At 40.4% G+C, this 12,037-nt stretch overlaps 1 protein-coding gene across 1 annotated transcript in view; it reads right to left on the bottom strand.

Annotated features, from left to right (window-relative positions):
• The window catches only part of CCDC146 (coiled-coil domain containing 146), a 117,784-nt gene that overhangs the window by 17,301 nt on the left and 88,446 nt on the right, over positions 1-12,037 (bottom strand). The window contains exons 8-13 of the mRNA XM_039517692.1: positions 10,695-10,922; positions 8,791-8,977; positions 5,282-5,377; positions 3,716-3,886; positions 1,147-1,235; positions 861-1,025 (exon numbers count right to left, since the gene is read on the bottom strand). Of these exons, the coding sequence (XP_039373626.1) occupies positions 861-1,025; positions 1,147-1,235; positions 3,716-3,886; positions 5,282-5,377; positions 8,791-8,977; positions 10,695-10,922 (936 nt within the window). The remainder of the gene's footprint in view (positions 1-860; positions 1,026-1,146; positions 1,236-3,715; positions 3,887-5,281; positions 5,378-8,790; positions 8,978-10,694; positions 10,923-12,037) is intronic.

Here is a 12,037-nt window from a genome sequence, read left to right as displayed (position 1 = left end):
CCTCCCGCAGGCGTGCCTGCGGATGCTCCACCGGAGCCGCGGGACGAGCGGACCCTCCGCAGGCACGCCTGTGGGAGGTCCACCGGAGCCGCCTGCCGCCCTCCCGGCGACCAGCACAGCACCCCCCGCAGCATGCCGCCCCAAGCACGCGCTTGGCGTGCTGTGGCCTGGAGCCGCCCCTGTCTGCTTCACAAGGTGCTATGAGATTTATTTAAATATTTGTGAAGAAAATTGAGGTAGATGCTGTTACAGAAGTACAAAGTATTAAATATTTTGTGGATGAGCTATTTGCTTGGTGGACACATTCAATACATTCGTTCCCTAAACTGCGTAGACTGCAGCAGGCCAATGACAGTATGGTGTTAAATCCTGTTTCCCATGCAAAGACCAAGTAAATAAGCCTGGCACCAGGCAGGTCCATATAAGAATGAATCTTGTTCCCAGTGGGTGGAACCCCTGTGCAGCTACTAAAGCATCAGTAGCTCTGGCTCTATGGAGTGCAAGGGCCATTGATTATGTACAGAGGCATATCCAATGTCCTTATTCCACTCCTCTCCTGACCTGCTTGGCTCTCAAACCCAGCTATATAGAGTTGCAAATACAAGAAGAGTTCCACAGTTCTCAGTGAGTGTAGACTCCCTGAATGGGCTCTTGAGATCCTGCCTCCTGCCCACACACAATGGAATCACACCAGCATCTGGGGATCCCTGTGACTGAGGAGAATGGGCCAAGTTTTGCCTCATAATGAACAAGTCCCACTTTACAACACCATCCATTGATAAATAATGATATCCTAAGCCTTCAGAGATTGAAGGAATTCACGACTGTTATTCAAAGGAATTATTTACTTTGCCACTCACCTTTCTTTAATTATAACATTGCTCCTTAAAATTTCCATCTCATTCTCTAGCATTTTTACCTTCTCTTTAATTTCAGTTGTTTTCTGGCGAGCAGTGTGCACCAGGTTTACACATTTGTTTCTCTCATTTCGAATAATGTCATACATTTTAGCAAATCCTTTGAGTCTGGAAAAATGCAAGTATTTAAGGAAATGGTTATTATAATGCTTATACATAAATCATTTAAATGGGTTATTGCTTTAGAAAAAGTGTTATTTCATCTAGTGTATTGTTATAATTCTCTTACTGTCTTTGGATTTGTTTCTTGTTCTTTTTATATTCCCTTATTTCAAGTTCCTTTGTTTTTATCTCTTTAATAATGTTGTGGAGCCTTATCTGAAACATAAATAGCATTAAACATTTTTGATAGTTCAGGGTTTGCAAAGAAATTCCAAATATGAAGTTGCATTGAAGAAACTTGTTTATGTCATCTTAAATGCCACAGGACTGTTACAAAAACTTAATTTTCATAGGTATGAAGGAAGCAGTGAGGAAAATTATTCTAAAGACTCATATTTTGTTCTAACTACAGTAAAATCAGAGATGTCTTTTAGTCGTTTGATTATTAGTGGAAGAGTAACCATGAAGGACAAAAATAACCTTCCTTTCAAAGATTGCTAACAATTTCAGGAAACACTGTTGACTTACATAAAGTCATTCAACAACATTAACTATTATTACTGTAGTTGAGATAATAGTTTGATGCTGCATCTTAAAATGTATCAGTCTTTCTTTGAGAAAGCTTACAGCTTGCAAAGTGTTGATTGACACCTCAGAGTTGCTGAATATCCTCTATTTCTACTAGCTTCAATGAGAGTTGATGGTACACAACACCTTTCAGGGGAAGCTGAATACCTTGCAGGATTGGTTAATAATGAGAATATGTAAATCACTGGACAAAATTAATCCTTTCATTGAGGTCAGTAGGATTGTACTAGGAATGAACATGCCCCATTTGATCTTATCCAAATTAGGTCTTTAACTCCCATTTCAGTAGGATTCCTGATACTACATCATTACAGGTCTGCCTGTGAGGAAGCAAGGAGGCAAAAGAGCTCTGTATTCTTTAGCTATTTAGTGCCCTAAATCTCTCAATCTTTTTGCCTCTATTTGTCTGAACATGGAGTTACTTCCATCTCTCAGCATTCTCTCTTTTCCTTGAAGTCATCTTGGGACACATTCTTAAAGGTAGTTAGCCACTCGAAGATGCAGATAGGCACCCATTGGGATTTTCTAAAGCACCTTGGCACCTAAATTTCCTTCATCGTCTTTTCAGAAAAAGGATGAGAAATAAGAGATAGCAAAGCAGCAGTGAAGACAGCACAAGAAAGAACTATAGGAAGGAGGTGGAGAAAGAAAGTCTATTGCTCTCTCTTCCATTTCTCACAAGAATTGGCCAGGGCAACCAGTTCACAACTCTTCTGTCTTGAGGCCTGCTGCTTCCATTCCCCAGTCTATCATTTCCTTTATGATGTGATTGTCTGGTAAAGACATGTCTGAAGTTGAGTCCTGGACTCCTGGCAGGAAGTAAATTGCAGTTCTCTAGCTTCCCCCGACAGAAAAGCTTCTTTACTCTGGGTTTGTATCGGTCCCTACTCTTTCCTGGCTTTCAAACAATCATGGACAATTGCTTGGAATGGTACATTTCTATGTTCTTCATTAGAGCCCTGGGCCTTCTGAACTTAGTTACTTCCAGAACTATAATCGCCCGAGTTTATTAACCTTTAAGGTCCCCTGCAAGGCCTTTCTTTTCTTCCTTGTCCATGATGAGATGGGAGTTGGGTGGACTGGCTGGATGTAGTGTGGGACTCTGGGTATTGTTTGTATGGTGCAGGCCCGTTGACAGCAATTCCAGGCCCCAGGGCCATCCCTAGGGGGGTATGGGGCCCAAGGCAGAAGTGACGAATCTGTCACTTCCAGGACCGACCCATCATTTCCGGGACCGACCGCGCTGGCCAATCGCGCCAGCCCGCAGGGCCTTGCAAAGCGCGGGGCCTGGAGTGGTCCACCCCATGCACACTTAGGAGCCCTGTGACCCATCCGGGCGATTTAAAAGGGCCCTGGGCTCCCAACCGCTGCCGCTGCTACCACAGGGTTCAAAAAAGAACTAGATAAGTTCAAGGAGGATAGGTCCATCAATGGCTATGAGCCAGGATGGGCAGGGATTCAAAACCATGCTCTGAAGTGTCCGAAGCCTCACTTTGCCAGAAGCTGGGAATGGGCGACGTGGGATGGATCACTTGATGATTATCTGTACTGTTCATTCCTTCTGAAGCACCTGGCATTGACCACTATTGGAAGAAAGGATACTAGGCTAGATGGACCATTGGTCTGACCCAGTATAGCTGTTCTTATGCTCCGTTCTAGTTTGCTCTTTTATACCAGAAGTAACATCAGGAAAAATTGGACTGTCCTCCGCATTTGGAATGAGGGATGATCCTAGTCTTCTTCGGATACTTATGTCTTTGTGGAATATGATATGCAACTTCTGTGATCTGATTTTCTAGACTGAGGTATCTAGATTCTGGCCCATTATTTTATAACTTGTTCTTGTTTTGAAGGCCATTTGTGACGCATGAAATCGGGTGGCATCACATTGCATTGTGACATGATGACATTTTGATGTACTGTTATTACATTGTATCATAAAGTGACAATAAAACAACATAATGTCATGATATAAACCTCATGTTATGACAGAATTCTCAAGGGATGTGGAAGCAGGAGATTATGCTTGGTGATTATTTTATTGATAAGTAATATAATCTAATATACTCAAGAACAGTTTTCCAGTGAGATGAACCATGAGTTTTTACCTGTGCTTTTAAGAAGTCCTTAGATTTCTGTTCCCTCTCATCAGCCTTGACCTGAGTCAGGCGTGCAAGACTGGCTAACTCATCTCTGCAGCGTTCCTGCTCCTTAAAAAGCTGATCTTCTTCAGCAATACATTGTTCTAACATATGGGCCTCAACATCTGTTGTCATTTTCTAAAGTAAAACCAAACTTCACTTTAATATTAATTATTTATGAACTATAATATCAATGCTGATGGGCCCAAAATCTGAGATGCTCTTTTTGCTTATATATTCAAAGTCCATGAAAGGGTTTTGGTCTACATGGGTGTTAAAAAAAAAATTACTACTAGCAGAACCTCAACATGAAGCCCTACAATAATACAGCAAAATGCTCGGCCACAGTGCAACATTACTGGCCTATCCACCCAGGGCCAGCTTTAGGAAGTGCAGGGCCCAATTCGAACAGTTTCGATGGGGCCCCGGCAGGGATGACTAAAAAAACCCAAAACCCCCACATGTAAAAAACCACGTGGGGCTTGTACTCACCGGGCGGTGCTCCGAGTCTTCGGTGGCACTTCGGCAGTGGATCCTTCACTCGCTCCAGGTCTTCGGTGGCACTGAAGGACCCGCCGCCAAAGTGCTGCTGAAGACCTGGAGTGAGCGAAGGACCCGCCGCCGAAGTGCCGCTGAAGACCCAGAGCGCTGCCAGGTGAGTAAAAATTAAAAAGGCGCCTCTAGCCAGGGAAGGGATTCTCACTGGGCGCGTGGCCCTTTTAGGCGTGGGGCCCAATTCGGGGGAATTGGTGGAATAGGCCTAAAGCCAGCCCTGTATCCACCATTAGATTATTGAGCATGAAAATAAGAAAGCCAGAACATGCAGCAGCTTGAACAACCAAGCTTGTCAACAGATCTTAAAATGCCCATAATAAGCAGTGATGCTAATGAATTCTGGGACTGGCATAAAAAGAAAGAATCCTATGTGGACAAGAGAAGGGCATTGTGAGATCTCTATCTGAAAAACACCATCGATCACTTCTAGTGAGCTCATCATCATAGTGCTTAGCACACCAATACTTTCAGACTGAACCAGCAACTGAGGTATTATAAAACAGCCACCTAGATTTTCCCAGAATGCACTAATACTGTTGACAGTGTGGCAGTTGGTGGCAAGCACACACAATTTACATGACTGTGGAGGGAAAAAAATCTATATTGTGGACATGCTGAACTGTGTTTGCTTTAATAAGGTCACACTGCCATATCCAAACCCAATTACACCCACCACAGTTCCAGCTGTAGTGTAGATGGGACCCTCTAATGGAGATAACATTTTAATTAGGAAGCATATTTCTCTCTCATACTTCCAATAGGTGACCAATTGTAGTGAGAGCAAAATATGTTTTAAAAAAACCAACAAATACCTTGACAGTCTTTTAAAATAAAACAGATTCCATTTTCATTGCACATTATCTCACTGGACACCTACAACTAGAAACACTTGGCAAAATTTCTGCAAACAGTGCTTTTATCGTCTAGTTTGAAAGCTAGTTGCTGTAGTAAGAAATATAAGGAAGGAGAGCTGTTCACCTCCTGGGCCAGATTTCTCTTATTCATTTCCACTTCTTTTTGAAGTTCTCTTCTTCTTTCCACCAATGTCCCATCATCTTTAGGGATAGCATCTACCTACAAAGACAAATCAAGCAAGCAAAATGATGTGAGAGAAGGACATGAAAAGACGTAAACATAGATAATATCTTTCAAGCAGCTTGTTAGATTGTAAGCTCTTTGGGACAGGGACCATCTTTTAGTTCTGTCTTTGTACAATGCCTAGCACAATGGGGTCCTGATCCATCGCCATGGCTCCTCGACATTATGGTAATACAAATAATAAATAAATAATAGCATTAAAAGTAATTTTCTCAAATTTTCAAACTTCACAACAACATACCTGGGTCAGTACTGCCATTCCTGAGAGTCAGGGTTTTACTGCAGCATAAAGCATAGTTTTATTCTGATAAGTGACTGTAAAAATATCACCTTCTAGCTTCATAGATAGCTTTTTGAGTGAAATCCTGTCCCCACTGAAGACAATGGGAATTTTGCCATTGACTTAATGGGGTCAGTATTTAACCCTTGTGTATAATGAAAGGCATACCTGCTGCTTTTAGTGATTTTAATGCAATGTTAGGGCTTCTTACTCCTGTTAGCCTTGAAGAAGCCAAAACAAATAATAGAATGAGCTGTATATACTCTATCTTGTTCATCATCATCAGAATTGTTTAGTGAGTCAAATATTATAATAAGCCTAGACTGATTAGATATAATTTAATTGGAACTTAATTTCTGTGTAATTCCATTAAAAACATTTGTATTGCAAAGTTTCACTGGGGTATAATTTGGAAACAATGGGATAACACTGGTGCAACAGAGGAACTAATGTGTCTTGAAGAACCTCTGCTAGTAGTAGTATGTGAGAGGGATAGCTTGTGTTGAGTTTGCAATGCTGGCAGTTAGAAATAGTATTTTTTTCACTTGCAAACTGAGAACACTGGATCTGGAAGTCACATAGCCAAAATAAATACTGAACTCCAAGATGTCATTTTCAAAGTACAACCAGATATTAAGATTCAAAATTCTATACACTAACATAGATAATAACAAATATTATTTTGCACTTACACAGCACTCTTCATTTGTGGTTCTTAAATAGTATTACAAAGGTGGATATTATCACCATTTTATGGACGGGAAAATTAAAACACAGTAAAATGAAGGCCAACATTTTCAAATGTGGCATCTGATTTTGGCATCCTTAGTTTTCGGATGCCCAATTTGAGACAACTTTGGTCTGACTTTGAGATTTGTTGAGCACCCACAATTCCAATTCAATTCAAAGAGAGCTGAAAAATCAGGCTCAAGGTGTCTCAAGTTGGATACCCCAAAACGGAGACACAATCAGATGCCACTTTTGAAAATTTGACCAAAGTGACTTGCCCGGAGTCACATGATTTGATGGTTTTGGGGAGTTGACATGATTTTTGAGCTGTTGAGAGGATCTTACTCATACTTTTTGATCTCTTGAGGTTAGCAATATTGTGCACTCCTGATCCTGGACTGTTCTGCGGGCTGGAGAAATTGAGACAGCTTTCAGGGCCTATCAAAATTACAGCTGTCTCTTGGGTCTGGCTTGCAGACCATGCTGTCCAGAATCTCAGCAACACTCTCTATGCTAGAGCTTGGAAGAGGGGCCTTGGGAGGCATCCTTATGGCTGACTTCCACTGCAACTGAACTTTCAGAGCACCTTTATGCTGCTTGAGCCTTGTTACCTGACAGAAAGGGGAAGGAGCAGGGGAGAATCTCACTGGATATGGTGAATTTTAACTCTGAATGTCCCTGATTTTTGTCAGTTTGAGTTTGACATTGAACCATAGTGGCCAGTTATATTTCTTTCTTCACAAAAATTTGTCTACAGCAACACAGAAGAGGCCCCTTTCCTTGGACTTACTAAGAGGCAGCTGGTTAATGCCTTTATCATCACTGGAGGGAGACTCATCAGCCCATTAAGCAATATTTCAAATAAGCTGAGTCTGAAACTTGTTGTTTTCCAATCAAGGATTATGCAAGACACAACAACTTTTCTTGCATTTTTTTTTCCCACTTGGATTGTGTCACGGGGTGAGTAATAAGCAGTGGGGTGAAATCAGCAGGAAATTCCTTTTTGTTTTTGCAATGGTGAGTGGGATAGAGGAAGTAAAATTACTTACAGCTTTATACATTTAAACAGCGCTTTATAAACATATAGTAAAAATTTTCTGCCCCAAAGAGCTTACAACAGCCATGCAAAATTGTAATGAAATTGTACCAGGCCTGGCATATCTGCTCACTAGCCTTTTACTAAGATGATATTTTACTATCCTGTCAAAAATAATTACTTGCCAAGGGGGAATTAGAATTTTGAAAGACAGGTTTACAATCTTCAACAGACTAGAAAAACAAAGCCAAAACAAAGCACAGAACAATAGTTCAGGAAATGGAGGGTTGGGGAACAACTAGTGAGGAGAGAATCAGGAGGATTCCTGGGAACAGTGGAATTCCTTAAGGAAGGATTTGGAGGAGGAGAAGGAGGTGCTTAGTAGACAAGGCTAATTAAACTGTTCTTATTATAAGGGGCAGAGTGACAGAAGGCATGAGTGTGAAAAGAAGACAAAGACAGACATATGGACAGTGGATTGGGGAAATCAGAAAGAGGGCGGAAATAAACAGACATGTAATTGGAGTGGGAATGAAGGAAACATAGAGGAGAGTACTTTATTTGTAATACCAAACATCACATGGTACCAATTCCCTGGAATCAGGTTAAAACAAAGAAAGAAAGAATCTGATTTACTGTAACATATAAGAAACCTGCACAATATAAAGGGAAGTGTGCTTTAGTGATTTAAGTAAAGAACTGGGAGCCATGTAATCCTGGGTTCTAGTCATGTCTGTCACTAATTTCTTCTGTGGTCTTGAGCAAACCACTCAGTTATTTTGCCCTCTCATAAGTGGGGATAACAATACTATAGCACCTCACAGGTGGCATGCCTTTAAACCCCTGACTCAATTTGCTAGGCCTCCGTCCTCCTAAAATCCACCTCTTCAAACAGCCTACAAATCCCATTTACTCCTCAGCGAAGATTACAATAAAATGGTGGAACTACCAGATGTGTGTAATAGTCTGTTGTTTGTTCACACTGCTTCATGTTGCTCCTTAACCTTTCCCTGTATTGTATTTTTATGTTGTCTATCTAGTTAGTAAGGTCCTCCAGGTAAAGGGACTATATTTGTTTCATGGCTATAAAGTGCCTTGCATGTTGTGGGTGCCTTGCAGATAAATACTCACATACACAGATACAGCCAAACAGATGTAGTACTTATGAGAGCTATAAAAGCAAGAACTCTGAATACAAATGTTAGCAACACCCTGTATTCTGTACATAGAAATTTAAAATGTTGCCTTATTTTTATTTCTGTGCAACCATTTAAAAAGTATTTCTTAATTTGATTTTCTACAGCAATATTTTTAATTCTTGTCATCAGTGTTTTGCATACAGACCTCTAATGTGAGCCTCTCATGCAGTAATTTAATTTGCTCCAAGGAATCATAAGCGATTTTCAATTGCATCTCCATCTTTTTTAAATTTCTCAAATCTCTATCTTTCTCTCTTTGTTTATAAATCAGATTATCATGCTGCTTTTGCTTCTCCAAGAGACAGTTACGTAAACCAATTTCCAGAACAGCCCTACATAGATATATAGAATATTTCAGAAAGAGAAAACCTATCCAATAGATGTATGCAGACAAACATGACCACTTTACATTGAGTTTGGAAAAGCATTATGGCAGCTGAGCAGCAAAATAAAATAGAAAAAACTGTCTTGTCACAAATTAATGGCCATTCTCTAAAACATAATGGGTGAAATCCTGACTCCATTGAAGCCAATGGCAACATTCTCATGCATTGTTTCACGCTTTGTTTCAACAATGCTAAAAAATTACTCATAGTATAAGAGAGAAATTATTTCTATTTCTTAAAGTGAGAATTAAAATGTATTTTTATTATCTAAGGAAGTCTAAATTTTGTTCATTTGCAAATTTCCATTTATCAGTTCCTCCAACCTTCTTTAATGCGAGACACAAACAGAAAGGGCAGAAGGATTACTGCTAAAGGTAAGGCTATTATTACAGGTATACATCCTTTCCCACAAATAAAGGAGAAACTTGAAGCTGGGTAGAGTCAGGCATAATAACTCCAAGATCTGAGATTTGAAGCATTATAGCAGTTTATATTGGTTACCAGATGTGGAGAGGCTGGGATTTATAAGGGAGTCTAAAGGAGCTGGCTGCCCAAATCCAGTTGGATTTCAATGGGAGCACCCTTATGTTCCTTTGAAAATCCCTAGGCTAGGTTCTCTGATCTGCAAAATTCACTTTGCATTGCTTACTCATTTAAATCACCCGAAGAAATCCCCTAGGGAATTCTCCCTGTGTAGGGGAAATCCATTGTTCCCAGCTCGCATGATATTATTACAGTTCTCATGATTTTTGGTGTTCTTCTTCAAGTCACAGCTCTCAGAGCCCAGTGATTATATGAGAATCTTAGCATTCACTTAAAAACAGTAAGTAGGTTGCAAGCCCTCCTGGTTCCAGAGAAATGCTTGAAAGTATGATCAGCATGAACCTTAATGGGTCAGAAACCAGAAAGCAAATTAAAAAAATCCCAAATGTACTATTTTAAAATAACATCATGATTAGGGGAGGCATGAATTGAACACTTCTCTTTGGTGATACTGGGAATCTCTGGCTGTTGTAAAGCTGGTAGAGGTGGCTCTGCCCCCCCACTCTCGTGCCAGCTTTGCCAGCTGCTGTTGCTGCCTCTTCCACCAAAGCTGTGCTGCCCAGTGTAAGTGGGGAGGAAGGATGTCAGGGGTCAGGAGGAGGTGAGTCAGGTGGTGATCATGTCAGCAGAGGTGAATTGAGGAGACGAGGTGTGGCAGAGCAAGGCTTGGCTATACCCAATTCTTTGCTGGAGGACACAGAAGAATCAGGGAGCCACAAGCGGGCCTTTGTCAGCACCCCTCTCCTCCAAAACCAATCTTTGCTCAGGCACAGTGGAAGATTGAGTCATCAGCCTCAGTTTTGTGGATTCTCATTTAGGGCCTGATCCAATGTCCACTGAATCAATGAGCCGCCCCATGCAGTTCAGTGGGCTTTCAACCAGACCCTTACTGCATTTCTCTCTTGTATGATAACATCAGGTTTTGATCACCAACGTAACTCAATAAACAGAAATTATATAAATCCATGATGAAATTAGGGTAATGTTAAATAGTGTGATTTTATGAAGTCAATAATAAAACTATTTAAAGCAATAACCAAGAAAAGAATAATTCATTTAGAATAGATGAGTGCTCACTCATACCATTTCTGAATACATGGCTCATGCCTTCTAGTCTAACCTGTCTGCCAGGGCTGTTGCTTCATTCTCTTTGCTCATTTCTAGTAACTTTGTCAAATGGTTGAATTCTCGCTCTTTGCTTTCAAGCAAAGCTCGTTTTCCATCCAATTCCTTCATTACATCTCCCTTTTCTTCCAATACTTCTTCACTCTTTTTTTCCATTTTTTTAAGGGCATCATTTAACTCCTGAACATGGTCAACGAGAATTTTTTTCTTCTTCTCTGCATCTCTGAGAACACATTTTAAAACAGTATAATATCACATCTGTAAAAATGGATCCAGCTCTAGAAATATAGACCAAAGCCCAAATGCTGTCATTCCTGCTGTAGTGAGCAGAAGCAGAACTATTGCTCAGCATCTCTTCTGCTACAACTGTTCTGTTGGCCTGGACAGGAGTCCTCATGGCTATGGAGATAGTATTCTGAAGCACATTTTGCTGCCCCTCTGAACTAGGGCATCGTGTATTCTTAGCTAATGCTTGTTGGTGACAGCATGCCAAGTGACTGGAGGATTGACTTAGAACACATGCTCCTGATGACTTGTTACAGTGGGCAGTTCTCTCTTTTGGGCTCTATCCACTCTCTTCTTTCACTTGAGCACCAGTACAGCACAAGTTAGAGTTTAGGTTCAAATGTGTATTTTTGCAGTAAGCCATTCTCAAATCTATAGCTCTGCCACAGTACAGCTTGGCAATAAATGTGAAATCAGCTTTTGTTCAAAGAAATTAGATAACTGGACACAGAAAAATAGGTAAAGAAGGAAGAAAAAGAAAAGGGATGTATAGTTTTTTTAAATTAAATTGAGCAGAGGCAAGGAATTATTTACAAAAATGTAACATCCAGAAAAATAATTAATGGTAGAGAATGCAGTCAGGAGATAGAATAAACTTCAGTGTAATATAATAAGGTTAATAAGGTACAAAGAAAGCTCATTTAAGACAGCAATTTGGCCACTAGGTGTTTTAAGACAAGGTAGCCAAATTGCAATTGGCTGCATTTCACACAAGTATGCTTTTCCTTGACCAGTATATCTCATTATTTACTGTACCAATTAGCCAATGTAGAAACAGAGAAACCTGCCATTGGCTGCAAAAAGAAGTCTGTAAGGAATCAGGAGGAAAATGTAACAGATGACGAGTGGATATTATCTAACCAATTTAAAGCATTAGACCAAATAATTTCTATAGGAAGACTAGGATCAGAGCACTGTAACTAAATACTTGCTCCCAGAAAATCTAGATGCTAGGATAATTTCACAACATGATCCTCAGCTGGTGAAAACTGATGTAGTTCTAGTGTAGCCAATGGTCCTATGCTAATGTTCAGCAGCTGAGGACTGGCATGT

This window comes from Mauremys reevesii, linkage group 1, assembly GCF_016161935.1.
Source record: "Mauremys reevesii isolate NIE-2019 linkage group 1, ASM1616193v1, whole genome shotgun sequence".
Classification (NCBI taxonomy): Eukaryota; Metazoa; Chordata; order Testudines; family Geoemydidae; genus Mauremys; species Mauremys reevesii.
Note: the sequence above shows the minus strand (reverse complement) of the source record. Positions and strands in the feature narration are given on the sequence as shown.